The sequence below is a fragment of the Ostrinia furnacalis genome, unplaced genomic scaffold (assembly GCF_004193835.3).
Source record: "Ostrinia furnacalis isolate ACB-3 unplaced genomic scaffold, ASM419383v2 OfSCF1008, whole genome shotgun sequence".
In the NCBI taxonomy this organism is placed as follows: Eukaryota; Metazoa; Arthropoda; class Insecta; order Lepidoptera; family Crambidae; genus Ostrinia; species Ostrinia furnacalis.
The window spans coordinates 29552-45346 of NW_021131247.1; the positions used below are offsets into that span (position 1 = coordinate 29552).

The following is a 15795-nucleotide window of genomic DNA, read 5'->3' on the forward strand; positions in this document are numbered from 1 at the left end:
GTTGGTTAGCAACCGATGATGATAGTACTCACTCATGAGCTGACACTAATTCACTAATTGCACCCCCCGTCACAAGTCCGGCTTTTGTGATTTTGGACCTGGCAACCCTATTTGTACATAATAAATTCCAGTTTCATTGATCATAGTTTTAGTACTGAGCGGAATAATGATAGGTTGAAGAGGAAAGGAAGAAAGCAAACACAGGTTTGAAAAAAATAATAATTTTATTGTAAAAACTTAAAGTAACTTCCAACATAATTTCAACAAAAATGAATTGTTATTTCTTTTTCTTCTCTTTACTTGAACTCGCTTTAGATTTGCTAGTACTTGGTTTTTCTTTACTTGAACTTGGTTTATCTTTACTTGCAGGTTTATCCTCTTTTGCCTTCTTTTTCTGTAAAAAAACATGAATTCATATTGTCAAAAACCATAAAATATGCAAATCATTAATTTAATGAGTGTTAAAATCTCTAATAAAATAACAGGACTTGCCAAAATCACACAGTATACAGGTATTACAGCTGATAATTTCCTATTACTGAATTCATTTTGAAACAAACTTGACTATACCAAAAGGAAACCAATCAGAGGACAAAGTTAGATAACCATAACTTAACTTAGGCTGGGTTGCACCATCTTACTTTGACTGTAATAAACCTCAAAAATCTGTCAAACTCCATACAAAAATCACCGATTATTGTTATAGTTACAGTCAAAGTTTGGTGGTGCAACTCAGCCTTAGTCACTTGTGTCCAGCAAATAGTATCATTGACTGACTGATAATGGGACTATCCCCACCCACACTTGCAACTCATTTTGCATCCAAAGTCTGACTATAGTGTGGTCTGTTAGCACGTAGAATTTTGTCCAATGTCCCCAAGCTACCCATCCTTATCGCTCGCGCGTAATTATGTTGCTGTCGCGCTCGCACACTCACTGCGGATGCCCGTCGCACAGTCGCGACAGCAATATAATTACGCGCGAGCGATAAGGATGGGTAGCTTGGGGTCTTTGGACAAAATTCTACTTGCTCACAGACCGGGCTTTACCAATAATAAAAGTAACCAACCTTGATAAGCGCATCATTCTCCGGATCGCTGTCCTCTTCTTCGTCCTGCGCGGCGTCGTCGTCCACTTCGTCTTCGTTGTCGTTATCGTCTCGCCCGCGGCCCTTTTTGATGGTGCCCGGCGCATAAGGTAGCGCCGTGGCTGACTTGTTGTAGGTTCGCGTCATCGCTGCTTTTACCTGAAGGAAAAAAAAGATAATTATAGATCCTGAGGTAAAACTAATTTTTTTCATGTCCTGACTGATATAACATCATCCAGGTATTTGTAGTGGATAGGATGAAACTCAAAAACAGGGTGTAATTTTTAACAGATTTTAGTTGGTTCGATTCCCGGGTGTGGCAAGTAAATTTTTGGAAATCTTTGTATGCAGTTCTATTTCATTTCAATAATAAATCAAATCAAAATCAAATCAAATAATTTATTGTGCATAAATTTGGGTACATTACATTTGCAGTAGTTATTGCAATAATAAAGTTAGATCGCCAAATCCTACCATTACAGGTGTATACACATTTCTCTTAAAATAAAATTAAAAAACTATTCCTTATGCTCCATAAAATCTTTCAAACTATAGAAACAATGTTTCAATAACCACAATTTAGTGAGCCTCTTAAACGAACTTAAACTTAATTCATCATTTTTAAAGCGATCAGGTAATTTATTATAGATATCTATACACATAATATAGGCATTTCGTGACACTAAAGGAATTTTTCTTTGAGTAAAATTTTCTATAACAGTATTAAGAGTACTTTCCCTCCAGGTGCCATTACAAAATTCCACCCTGTATACCATGAAGCTAAGTATCACGTTCGAACTATTATTCTGTGGTATCACTAGGTTACAAAAAGGTGACTGAAATAGAAAGGAAATACAAAATCGAAATTATTTATGCTACAAAGCACCTTACCTTAGAATCAACCAACACCATAGGGTTCCTCTGTCCGGGCCACAGTGACAGTTCCGTCAAGGAGTCCAGGTCGTCCCTGAGCAGGTGGTAGGCCTCCAGAACGCCCAGGGCTTCGCCGATGCCCTCCGAGCGGTCCTTGATGAGCGGGGTCACGATCGCGTCGCGTAAGTGCGAGCTGTAGTCCAGGAAGATTGACGACTTCGAACCTGAAGTGCTGTGGAATGGGAGAAGAATATTAACGTAAGTATAAACTATAGCATTTTACACATATTTTATAGGTAAAATGTACGAAGTTCGGTTCGTGAACGGCCGAAACACCGTTTACGTAGTTTCGGGTATATCGGCCGTATAAGGTCGGCCGTTTGGTGTAGTGGTTCGAAACGGACTACTATTCCGGAGGTTGCGGGTTCGATTCCCGCACAGTACAAACATTTGTGTGCATGAACATATTTGTTTGTATTGGACTGGGTGTTTTCAATGTATAATATGTATGTACATATTTACAAAAAAAATAATTATTTAAGTATGTTTATATCCGTTGTCTAGTACCCATAGTACAAGCTTTGCTTAGTTTGGGACTAGAAGCGCAGTGTAAAATGTCTAAGGATATTTATTTATTTGTTATTTGTTATATCTGTTACCGTCGCTCATGCTCGCATCTGGCTTTGCGTAAGAGGGATAGCAACATTCGAAAGTTCGGATAACGTTTTTCGGAGTAACCCGCGGGTTATTATTATTACCTTAGAACATATCATAGAGTGGCTCGTTTTTCTGTCACAAGCTAGACTTTTTCTCTAGCTAGACTCATCTTTAGAAGTATTTCAGAATAATTTAATGAACGTATGAGCTTATTGATCAACTAAAATACTTGACGTAATCTCCACTCTCCCACCATCACTTGAGTGAGTAATTTATGTTTCGGTATATTTAAAACTCAATATTCCGGACTTGGACTGAGTAGTTTGAATGCCGCGACCGTAGCTGCTGATATTGTGTTGTAAAAACGCCCAGACCAAATACAAACGTAATGTTCATGCACATATGTTAGTATTGCGCGGGGATCCAACCGACCTCTGGACTATCCGGAACTACACCTAATGGCTATCAAATAGTGTGGCATACCGTATACCTGGTCGCCACTCAAGAACTTTCCTGCCCCAGCGGCCGTCAGCTCTACGAGCTATGTGCCCTGCTCACTGCCACTTGATTTTAGCGATTCTGCGGGATATGTCAGTTCGCGGGAGGCGCCTGGATGCGAGCGGCGCAGGACCGGTCTTTGTGGAAATCCTTGGGGGAGGCCTTTGTCCAGCAGTGGATGTTTTTCGGCTGAAATGAACGAACGAATCGTATACCTGAGCCTGGTGTGCGCGTGTATCTCCTGGCAGAGGCGCTGCATCTTGTTAGCGCGCGAGTTCTTGCCCAGCCAGCCCGGGAACTGTATCTGGCCGGCCACGTGGCCCGACAGCCAGTGACCAGGTATCACTGAGCTGTACATTGCCTGCGGAAGGTAAGGTATCATAGAACGAGGCTTACGCTCGTATTCACAAACGATGTTTGCTTAAATGAAGCAGCAAATCGAACGCACAACGTTGAATAGAGCTCTCTGATTGAAAGAAACAAAGATACATTTATTACAATGGACATCACACAAATACAGGCAATTACATAGACATGACAGTGGCACATAATAATGGAAGAAGAAAAAAATAAAAACAAGAGTAAACTGAGCAGTGCCACCCATTCACAAACAAGATGCCCACTGCAACGGGACCCCACTCAGCATATGCCGTGGCCCACGGTGACGAAGGCCACGGCGCTGGTTTTCAGTGTGCCCCATGCCGAGTGAGGGTCACGGACCATCGGTAAAATAAATAAAATAGTAAGCTGCATAAAATTGTTTAGATAAACATAAATAAATAGTAATATTAGTGCACAGATAAATAAAAAAGGCGGGAAATCGGTAAGGATGATAAGACTACGTTTATTAAGAATACTAATAAAAAGATAAAACTGTTTGTTAGATTGGTTCGTATGTCACTCTGTGCGTCCACGCGCTCTGTGAGACCTCGTAGTAATGTTTGTGAACGACGACATGATCGGATTTGGTTAGCTAGAAATATGACCCATGTCCCATAGAAACTTGATGAAACTTTACGGTAATATTATTTTAAACATCAGAATAGTTGCCAAAAGTCAAGTAAATCGGTTCTTCCATGGCAGATCCGCTTATTTATCGTCATCATCATCTTAGCCATAGGACGTCCATAAGCCTCCTCCAATGCTTTCCATGTTGCCCGGTTGGTAGCGGCCTGCGTCCTTCCTGCTACCTTTTTATTACGATTATTTGTCAATAACCTGTATAATATTAAGGTGTTTACTCACTTGCATAGGCAGGAGTCCCCAGGCCTGACTGCGCCGTATCCTGGCGTCCACCAGGTCGCCTAGACTGATGCTGTCCGCCGCTCTACTTACACGGTCTAATATCTCATTCCTAGGGAGTTCATTATTAATTAGAAGGGTGAAGTTCATTTTTAAGTACAAAAGAGCGCAGTTCAGTTTATTAATAAGTTAAACAAATTGTTGAAACCGTCAAAAACAACCTGCCTAGAGGCCGACAAAAAAGAAATCACAAGAAAAGAGTAGACACCAGACAATTTAATTAATATTATTGAAAATAAATAGTTAAGTGCTGTTGGATACTTTGTAGCGGCACGAATTAGACTCCTCGTAGATTACAGATATTTTGTCGGTCTTTAGTTTCGTCTGTTAATCATGAATGAAGGTACGCACATTACACCGATTTGGTATCGGTCGATTCCTAATAAGAATTAGATGCCGACCTCGGCCGACTAAAAGTCTACAGGGTGGAAACGATAAGTGATCTCACTCGATTATTTCTAAACTATACAAGATATCGAAAAACTGGTTACTGAACCTGAAAGTGCTTCACGAGCTCTTTCAAACGGTACCAATAATAGGTTACAGAATAAACCGGAACTATCCGAAAATTCAATGTTTCCAGCTTCCATACATTTGGTAAAGTTACGATTAAAAACTACAGAAGATATCGCAGAACTAGTTACTGATCCTAAAAGTGCTTCACGAGCTCTATCCAACAGTATTAATAGCTTACAGAATAAATTGGATCTATCCAAAAATTCAATGTTTCCATCTTCCATACATCTATCTCAGTCATGGCACTCATATCTTGATAATATTATAGCAAGTAAAGCTTAAAAGTAATGTTTTCCACAAATAATTTTAAATGAGATGCAAGTTACGAGTTCATTTAACTGACTTTTTAAGTTTATTATTTAACAAAAAATAAATTACACTTCAAATATTGTGTGGTTGACATATATTTAGCATGGAAGCTGGAAACATTGAATTTTAGGATAGTTCCAGTTTATCCTGTAACCTATTATTGGTACCGTTCGAAAGAGCTTATGAAGCACTTTCACGATCAGTAACCAGTTTTTCGATACCTTGTATAGTTTAGAAATAATCGAGTGAGATCACTTATCGTTTCCACCCTGTATAGTCTGCAGGTCTGCGCGGTCTCTAATACTTACTTCGGACAATGCGGCGCGACCTGCAGATAGTTCTCGTAGACAAACAGCGGCGCAAGGCTGTAGTCGTAGAAGAATAGGTCGCTTTTGTCGTTGATGCTCATCGTCTTGTGGTCTTCCGCCGAGAACACCTTGCGGATCGCCTCCCACGGGCCCTGCAAGGTTAGGGTCATAGAAATAGTTAACATGATGAAGAGACTTCAATAGGACCAACTGCATGACTGACGGCCGAATACTGAAACACTACTCAAATCTGTCACTCAGCTGACGGGCTCCTAAATTTAAGTATCCTTCAATTTTAAATGGTATTCTCAAACGCCACTCAACGGATTTGAAGCCGTGATCAGCTAAGCAGCTCTCAAATGTTTACCTACTGGCAACATTTACCAAAAAAAGTATGTTTTCATTTACACAAATGATAACTACGTTTTTTATCCATTACACGCAGCATCGTTTGGTTATGTATTGTCGTTTATGGAAATATACTCAATCAACTTAACATAGAACAGTTTATTTTTAGTTTCTATTATATATAAATCTAGTTTTATCATATAAAAAGATTAATGCTTGCATTTTTATTTAATTAAAATAATAATTTTAAAGGTGATACTTTTTATTGTTGAAATCTATTATGTGGCGATCGTGGACCGAAACGTAACCACAATTGACATTTATCATTGTTGACAGAGCATCAAATTGACAAATCAACAACACTCTTGGAAATGCTGCTATGCGATGTCCCCATAGGTATTCCTCAGAAATAGGCATGTTTATGTAAAGCGATTTCATAGCAGCTATTTTGGTTGTTACTTTGTGCACTAGTACGATGCATAGTTGGCTGTTCGATGTGGAAGATATCACCTAGTACACGTTCATAACTTCCCGTTGCGTAGAACCGTAGGGTTATAATAAGTATTTGGTCTACTGGTTGTATGGCGTTTGGTGAGGGGTTTCAAAGAGCTTCCAAATTATGAATCCAGAAACAACACCGTTTCTTTTGAGACGCGGAACCTCGCTCGGAATTGCATGTCATTATAATAATATTTTTCAATAGCGTTCAGCCTTATTGCGTTCGTGCGATTAGATCTAGGTATTTCCTCGAGGCTCGAAAGTAATGATAACGATGACACAGACATTATTTACCACTATTTAGGTCGATTTAGGTATAAGAATAGGATTTAAGATACCGCGCAAGCACTCTCAAATTTAACGGCTGCTCAAGACGATTTGACAGTTGTTTGAGTAATGCTTAGCGTTGAATGGCGTTTCAGTATTCGAAAATTCATTTAAGTGGCGTTTGAGTGCAACTTAATTTGAGAGGTGCTTAAAAATTGAGAACTGCTCAAATACTGTTTTGAGTATGCGAAATGTAAGTTTAGGAGCTGCTTAACTATTTGAGAAGCCGTCAAATATTTAAATGGCGTTTCAGTATTCGGCCGTGAATAAGAAAAAACATTTTAAAACACTGAAAAATATGAAGAAAAAATAATAGACTGATGCCGGCAAAATCAACACGGCCGCCACAAGCTGTCAACATCGACCCGTCCTTGTTGAAAGACCCTTTAGCAGAAGTCGTATGAAGCTCGTCTCGCCAACACGTCTAGCCAGCGTGGGAAGTGCTGTAGGCCAAATCTTCCCTTTTGCCTCTGAAAAATTAGAGTTGTGTGCCTGCAATGGAGACTAAACCTGATGAAAACAATTGCTCTACAGTTTGACATCTTTCCGGACACTAGTGGCGTCCTTCCTTAACTGGTTCCGGTCGGCCAACGACACGACAGCAGTATCTTTACAGCCAAATGGCGTCCACAGTTGAACAAAGGCCTCCCCAAGGATTTTCACAACGATCGGTCTTGCGCCGCCCGCATCCAGGCACTTCCCGCAACCTTCACCAGATCCTCGGTCTGCCTACCGGTAGCAGTATAAAGTATAACTACGCAACTCACCAGTTTAACATCTTTCCGGACGCTAGTGGCGTCCTTCCTGAGCTTGTCCGGTTCGCCGGACAGCAGGTGCAGCGTCTGCCGGACGTCCTGGTAGGCGGCTACTATCAGAGAAATGCTGCAATGTGTAACAACGCAACTCACCAGCTTAACATCTTTCCGGACGCTAGTGGCGTCCTTCCTGAGCTTGTCCGGGCCGGCCGGACAGCAGGTGCAGCGTCTGCCGGACGTCCTGGTAGGCGGCCACTATCAGACAATAAAGAGTATAATAACGCAACTCACCAGCTTGACATCTTTCCGGACGCTAGTGGCGTCCTTCCTGAGCTTGTCCGGGTCAGCCGGACAGCTGATGCAGCGTCTGCCGGACGTCCTGGTAGGCGGCTACTATCAGAGAAATGCTGCAATGTGTAACAACGCAACTCACCAGCTTAACATATTTCCGGACACTAGTGGCGTCGTTCCTGAGCTTGTCCGGATCGGCGTCAGTGTCGCCCGCCCACTTGGACAGCAGTTATACTAATCTACACACTTCTTCAACCAACACAAAGTATAACTACGCGACTCACCAGCTTGACATCTTTCCGGACACTAGTGGCGTCCTTCCTGAGCTTGTCCGGGTCGGCGTCCGGGTCGGCCGCCCACATGGACAGCAGGTGCAGCGTCTGCCGGACGTCCTGGTTGGCGGCCACTATCAGACAATAAAGAGTATAATAACGCAACTCACCAGCTTGACATCTTTCCGGACGCTAGTTGCATCCTTCCTGAGCTTGTCCGGGTCGGCGTCCGGGTCGGCCGCCCACATGGACAGCAGGTGCAGCGTCTGCCGGACGTCCTGGTTGGCGGCTACTATGAGTTGAGATAGCGCGTCCGGAGGAATCTTGAGGCCTTCTTTGAAGCAGATCGACATCATTGCTGACTGGAAAAGTAGACGATAAAGTGAATGCATTGTTTAAATAAAAAATAACCTTAAAGAGATTTTGCATCTTGTAGCTTGCCATACACATTAAGTAATAGTTTAATTTTGTTGAAGCTCTGCAATTTACTACTTTAGATCTTATTTGTTTGTTGTCCCAAATAAAGAGAAAAAAAAAAGAGAAATAAAAATTATAACAGCGTTGTTGTTCCGGCAGTTGCGGGTAAAATAGCCAGTTCCTCTATGGTTGAGGATTCCGGGTGAAACTCACTTCCACTTTGGATCGGATCGGAGTTGTGAATAAAATACAAATTGAATCTATCAACACTGTTCTTAGTAGTTCGTTCGTTCGTTTCAGCCGAAAGACGTCCACTGCTGGACAAAGGACTCCTCCAAGGATTTTCACAAAGACCGGTCCTGCGCCGCTCGCATCCAGGCACCTCCCGCGACCTTCACCAGGTCGTCGGTCCACCTGGGAGGCCTGCCCACGCTACGTCTTCCGGCTTGTGGTCGCCACTCAAGAACTTTCCTGCCTGTTCTTAAAGTTCGGTCGCCGAGCACGTAGAATTTCGTCCGATGACCCCAATCTACCCATCCTTATCGTTCCCACGTAATTATATTGCTGTCGCGACTGTGCGACGGGCGGCCGCAGTGAGTGTGCGAGCTTGGGGTAGCTTTCATTGTACGAAATTCTATGTGCTCGGCTACCGGACTTTAGTAGATAAGAGATGAAATGATCCTGAAATCTTATTTCTCTTCCTGTTTGCAAGTTACCTTTATCTGGTCGACCCGAGGCCTGGTGAAGCGCAGGTCGTAGCAGTAGTTGACCAGAGAGCGCATCTTCTGACTGTTGCGGTCGTTGCACATACATATTATGGGCACTGACGTCGCCTTTATCAAGCCTATCAGCTCTTGGAGGCCTCCTGTTGAGAGAATAAAATTTATTTTTTTACTTGAAATAATAATATGTATTGCTGGATTTGCTGGATATTTTCGATAGTCCTCATTTTAAGCTGGCTGTAAATTACCAACTAAGCCGCGAACGAATGACCAATAGGACATTTACTCGCAGTTCTGAAGGACACCACCGGGTTTTAGTGGGTAGACATCGCCGTCTTTTTGCAGGGAGAGTCCACAATAATCCACCAGCCGTCCCTATCGGCATTGGTATTCAACTTAATGCATTTCCCATCAGGAAAAAACTTTGTTTACAGCTGATTAGAAGTAGAAAGTAAACTAGCTTATGCCCACAGTTTCGCATCGAAAGACAACTTGTATTAAAATGTATTCACCGTCAACGTTTAGAGAACTAGACGTTATAACGTAACAAAACAGACTTTCTTTCAAAACTCACCTCTGTCCTCATTCCCCGCCATGCCATCAACTTCGTCCATTACCAAGACATGCTTTTTCGTGACAGCCTGCTTGCCTGTATCACCTGTAAGTAAAACAATCAAAATGTTCACTAGTTCTCTACCTTAATACACTCCAACTGCGGTGGCTACGGTAACTAATAATTTTATTTTCATTTTTTTTCTTTATTAGGAAAACATACAGCTTACATACTTGTAACACAGGTAGCATATAAAAATGAGTCTTTTATAAGCCTAGAAGTTTTCACTGCTAATTTAAAATTGAAATTATTAATTTTGTTAATTGATTCTCGACCTAAACACCAACAAATAACGTTCAAAGTACGTCCCCGCTATTTGTAACACAAGAAGCATATAAAAATGAGTGTTACATAAGTACAAGTTTTCACTGCTAATTTAAAATTGAAATTATTAATTTTGTTAATTGATTCTCGACCTAAATACCTATAAATAAGGTTCAAAGTACATAACTTCTGTTACTAACTAGGTAACCATGTTTTACCTTTACTGTATCCTGACAGTGAGGTGGTATTCAAGAGCTCAGTGATCTGTTCCTTGATAAGAGTCTTGCTTCTTGTATCTGAGGCGTTGAACTCTACCACGTCGAATCCCAGCTCCTTGCAAACTAGCGCCACCGTCGTAGTTTTGCCTTGAAACAACATTTAAAATATAGGAAATATGCATGTTTTTTTTTTCAGAAGAGCGGAGCGGTACGGAGCTGTGCAGTGTTTTATTTATAGCAATAGACTGCCAGCTGACAACTACGCATAGCTCACACATCTCTCGTCTCCGCACGACTCTGCTCTTCTCCGCTCCGCTTTGGTGGATATTTCCAATATTTCCAGGCTATTGCCTGCCAGTTTCGCCACACATCTCTTCTCTTTGGAACCGCTCCGCTTTGGAAACCGGGCCAAAGATGATTGCATGTGATTTTCATTTCATATGATTCTTATAACAACTTAGTTATTTTAAGGTTCAGAATCGCTTGTCAGTTTAGACTACACCAAAGAAACTTCTCACCAACACCAGGAGGTCCCGACAGCAGTGCTGCTTTGAAGTACCCTCCGTCGTCGTTTTTGGCCCACGGGCTGGGCTTAGGCAGCTTGGCCTTGCGATTCACATACCACTTCGTCAGCCAATTTGTTAACCTATGAAGAAAGGAAAAAATTAAAATACAGATAGTTTAAAAACGCGATTTAAAATTGCGCCGTGAGTTCTTAGAATAACCGCGCAAATAACCGCTCCCGTGAGTTTTGAAATAAAACCGCAATTCCACAACCGCCGCGGGCGCGGGTGAAAATCGCGCCGTGAGTTCTTAGCCTAAGGGTTCCGTTTTTTTGCCATTTGGCTAAGTAACTCTAAAAAATTACCATGATTTAAATATAGGCTGTATTTTTAAGGAATTATGGTTATTGTTTTGTGCTCAATAGTTGGCACTATTGGCAAGTAACAGAACCTTACTCCACAGTCGCGTCATCCTGGCAAATCCTATAGTCCTCCTACCGCTTCAGCGGTCACCAGTTGGCGCCACTAGCGAGTGTCAGGAACTTACTCTACAGTGGCGCCAACTGGTTAGTCCGAAAACGATAGGTCTCATTATTTTAATGAATCCGTCAAGAAATATAAATAATGACGTGTATATTTCTTTTCATTTTAGCTCTTATGTTGCATGTTTTATTGTGCTTGTTGCTTCAGCCAAATGACGTCCATTGCTGGACAAAGGCCTCCTCCAAGGTTTTCCACAATGCACTGTCCTGCGCTGCCCGCATCCAGGCTTTTCCCGCGACCTTTACCAGATCGTCGGTCCACCTAGTAGGAGGCCTGCCCTGCACGCTACGTCTTCCAGCCCGTAGTCGCCACTCGAGAACTTTTCTGCCCCAACGGCCATCGTCTCTACGAGCTATGTGCCCTGCCCACTGCTACTTGATTTTAGCAATTCTGCGATTTGTGCTTATGTGTGGGTAAGTACTTACTTCTTGACGTTGCTCGCATCTCCGTGTTGTCCGATGATTTGCTTCAAGTTCTGTGGCTTGTATTTGTCTACCCACATCATGTCGATAGAACTTGTAACACTCTTAGAAGAATCTGATTTTCCAGCTGGAAACATGTAAGACATATTTGAAAAAGAAAATGAATTAAAATAAGTTAAAGAAAGATTAAAGATGGGATAATTACTAACCACTTGCTAAATCAGTTGTTTTAGGTTTATCTAATTCTATTTTCTTCTCTTTTTTAACTTCATTTTCTTTTTTAATTTCTGTTTCAACTTTCTTCGGAATTTTAGATTTATTTTCTTTGCTTTCCGAACCATTTGTTTTTTCATGTTTCGACTTGTCTTCATCTTTTCGATGTGATGTTTTCGTTTTATTTGTGTCATTCATGTTCTTGTTAACACCATTGATTTCTTTTGATTCTTTTTTATCTTTACTTGATTTTCTACTTGGGCTCTTTTCCTTTTTTGTGTCTTTTTCTTTTGAGTGCTTGTTTGTTGAGTCCCTGATCATTTGTATAAATTCATCTTCGTTGATTATTTTGATTCCTAATTCTTGTGCTTTTGCCATTTTCGCGGGACCTGCCTCTTCGCCAGCTAACACATGAGTTACCTACAAAAAAAAAACTTTATTTACAGTTTAATATATCATCATTGTGATGAGCGTCTACGCCTAACTTTGATTGCATGGATAACTATACTATACTCGGCCCAAAGACTCATGGCAGGCGGTACCATAAGTAATTTTTGAAACAGAGATGCACACTCACCAATATTTCATTAATTATTACGTATTATAAATAACGATATGCCTGCCTGTGTGACGTCACCTATAACTAGTGTGAGTGAAAGAAAACGTTATATGCACTGTTTTATTATTACACCGCCTGTCACGAGTCTTTGCGCCGAGTATAACAATAAAATTAGCATTATATTATGTTCATACAACTTCATACACCAGACTGAGTGTAATATACAGGGTGTTAGGTAAATGGGTATATGAGCCGACACTAGCCCATGTTAACATGGGCATATAAATGGTATGGTGAAGTCAGAAAATTTATATTTTCATTTTAATTATTTTAATTTTCATACAAATCGGATTTTATAAAATTAATTTAGTATGACCATTTACCTAACACCCTGTATTTTGTTTTGTACAAAATAATTTGGCGACTTTTTAACATACCTTCTTGCTGATACCGCTTTTGATGCATCCACCATATTTGGTAATAGCGTCTGTAACTTCTTCCCTTTCAAAGGAGTCGAGAACTCCGGTTAACAAAAACGCGCAATTTTTCAAACAGTCTGGAGCGCCCTGAAAACATTTCAACAAAAACAACATACAATATAACAGTTATATTGGTTTTAACAGTATTTTTTATCTTAAATATTTAATAAATAATGTGTTCTAAGTTCTTATGCCAACAGTATTGGAGCCTTATTTGCTTTATAAAGTGGCCAAGGAAGTGTTTTTCATGGTTATTATATAATTATTCTTAATATGTAGTTTACCTCTGGGATTTCCTTGGCTCCCAAATGCTTGGGCCCCGATCTGTTCAAATACTTTTGGTATAATTGTGCAGAGTGAATTTTTCTTTCATGCCTTTCTTCATCAGTTAGCACTGAAAAAAACATGTGTTGCAATTATTTATTGAAATGAAGGTTCTATTAGAGGATAAGATAAGTGATGATGTAAATTATGATGTAAAAATGTATACATTAAACCACGAAAAATGATGATTAACAGAACAAATACCTGATTCATTAAGTGATTTATTAAACTTTTTCTTCTTAGTGCTTTCATGTCTGCTTTCATTAATTTCATCTTCAATGATAGTGGCATCATTATCATGTAAATCATTACTGTCTTCTTTTTTCACTTTAACCTCCTTGCTGCCATTTCTCTTATCATCTGTGACGCTATCATTCAGTTTCTTTTTCTTGACTGCTGCATCTACATTAGATTTTCCAGAATCATGATTAGTTTCATTTTCATTTTCAAGGAATTCTGCAAACTTTCTTTTCTTGTCATTCATTTTTGATATATTAGATTTTGGTTCATTTTTAAATTTTTTAGATCCATTTTTATCTTGGATATCGTTGTCATTAATTTTAAATGGCGATTTTTCCTTTTTGATATCATTTTTCTCAGGTTGTTTATCTTTAATTTTGAATGGAGATTTTTCTTTTTTGATTTCAGTTTTATCAAGTTGTTTTTCCTTAATTTTAAGTGGAGATTGTTCAATCTTTTGATCACTTTTTTCGTGTTCATCAGGTGCTTTGCTCGTTGTTGGTTCTTCTAGTTTTAACGCTGACTCTTCAATTTCATCTAGTTCCAGAAGACTCTTATCAAAGTCGTCATCCGAATGTATACCTGTTTCTGTATTCTTCTTCTCTTTCTTTTCAGATTTCTTGACAATTGGTTCTGTTCTTTTAATGGGTGCACTACCAAAGATGTCCACAGCTTTGACTTCTTTTAAAACGGGTTTCTTTGGACTTTTTGTTTTAGTTTTAGACGGACTTTTCTTTTTAGGGTCGTTAATTGGTTTCTTCTTCTTTGAATCAAATATTTCTTCTTCAGAATCACTCAGGACTCTCTTTTTACGTGATTCTTTTTTCTGTAATATTTAAGAATGCCTATTTAAACAATGTATGGTTAAATTAAATGATATTTTGAATATTGATGTGCCCAATTAATGAGGTTTTGTCTATTCACAAATTAAATTAATTTATAAAATAGTCTAATCAGTCTCAATTAAATACACAATATTGCCGGTGTAGAGGCTAAACTGACTATTTATTTTTTCTTAGTAACTCAGTATTTTTTTTTATCTAGTGGTGATGTAAAGCCAACTAGATGACACTTTGAAGTAATAATAGGTTTTGCCTAAAACTCTGCTTTAAACTTGAATGTTTTTATTCATATTTGACTAAATTAAACCAGGTAGAGCATGATAGCTATTACTTAGCACCACAAAAAATAAACAGAACATACCTTATTTTTAATTTGAACCTCAGGAGATTCTGGAATAACATCATCATCAAGCTCTTCTACCTTTGCTTTTGGAGCCTTTTTTGGTTGGAAAAATGATCTTATATCCTGAAATTATTAACATGTAATTATAAAACAAAATTATAACTAACAAATCATGAAAGCACTTGTGTATTTGATATAAATTCTAGAATGAAAACTATAAACACAAAACAAGCCTTTTGTTTCTATCTATGCATCCTATTGCATTGAAATGCAGACACTGAAATGCCATGTTTTTGTAATTAATTGAATGTGGTTGTCTTTAATACTTCTGATAAGATTAAGATAAACCTTTCAAGATAGTCTACTACCCTTTGATAAAATGAACGCGAACATAGTAAAATCAGTTGATAAACGATTGTTATTGTGAGTACACGTCTAACACTTACCCGAGACATTTTTATTTATTTAGTAAATGTACAGTTAAAACAACATAATCACAATCAATATCTTTAATACCAGTGCTCTTTTATCACCAAATTAATCAAGAAAACATAACCGCCAAATCAAAGCAAGAAACGCAGAAAATTCGCACAATTTTATATTTGACAGTGACAGTTGAAGTGATGCTGGTCATTCAATATCGATATTGTGGAAATTGAAGCAATGCAATGCTTCCTTTTCCTTCAGAAGCATCATCGTGCGATTTTGTGATGTTGTATTGTACCATTATTCATACATAATAAAATTGCATCATGCATGCAATTTTCATAACCTAAAATTCCTTTGTTCACTATAATCACAATATTATGCCAGTAAGTCAGTCAGAAGAAAAGTATTGTCGATATATCATCATCGATATTATAAATACTCATCAAGCCAAGCAAGATACTTAATTCGTAAATATCAAGTTGGATATCCAATGAATATTTATTTATTTATTTATTTATTTGAACACCAACAAGGTTACATTGAGGCTTCACAAAAGTAACTATAAAAAATATTGAAATTACGTTTTAAAAATCTACATTTAACCAAATCGATTGCTGGGATAC

At 39.1% G+C, this 15795-nt stretch overlaps 1 protein-coding gene across 2 annotated transcripts; it reads right to left on the reverse strand.

The window, feature by feature from the left end:
• Window positions 1–235: 235 nt before the first annotated feature.
• Gnf1 (germ line transcription factor 1) lies at window positions 236–15367 on the reverse strand. 2 transcript variants are annotated; one of them, XM_028301901.1, is made up of 19 exons: window positions 15190–15367; window positions 14762–14866; window positions 13523–14384; window positions 13279–13388; window positions 12953–13081; window positions 11953–12376; window positions 11747–11870; window positions 10794–10921; window positions 10276–10422; window positions 9755–9838; window positions 9175–9323; window positions 8320–8403; window positions 8054–8161; window positions 5551–5702; window positions 4361–4469; window positions 3331–3476; window positions 1979–2192; window positions 1070–1246; window positions 236–394 (listed from the first exon to the last, which is right to left on the reverse strand). In XM_028301901.1, the coding sequence occupies exons 1-19, from the start codon at window positions 15196–15198 to the stop codon at window positions 278–280; spliced, it is 3378 nt and encodes a 1125-aa protein (XP_028157702.1). In that variant the 5' UTR covers window positions 15199–15367; the 3' UTR covers window positions 236–277. The 2 variants fall into 2 exon arrangements, with proteins under 2 accessions (XP_028157702.1, XP_028157701.1); XM_028301900.1 differs by lacking the exon at window positions 8054–8161 and having other exon boundaries at window positions 8212–8403; window positions 15190–15366.
• Between the last annotated feature and the right edge of the window lie 428 nt (window positions 15368–15795).

Coding starts and splice junctions, on each gene's coding strand:
- Gnf1 (XM_028301901.1), bottom strand. Junction 11,871..11,952: donor AACAACTGATTTAGCAAGTG/GTTAGTAATTAT, acceptor ACATGTTTCCAG/CTGGAAAATCAGATTCTTCT. Junction 3,477..4,360: donor GGGGACTCCTGCCTATGCAA/GTGAGTAAACAC, acceptor TACCTTCCGCAG/GCAATGTACAGCTCAGTGAT.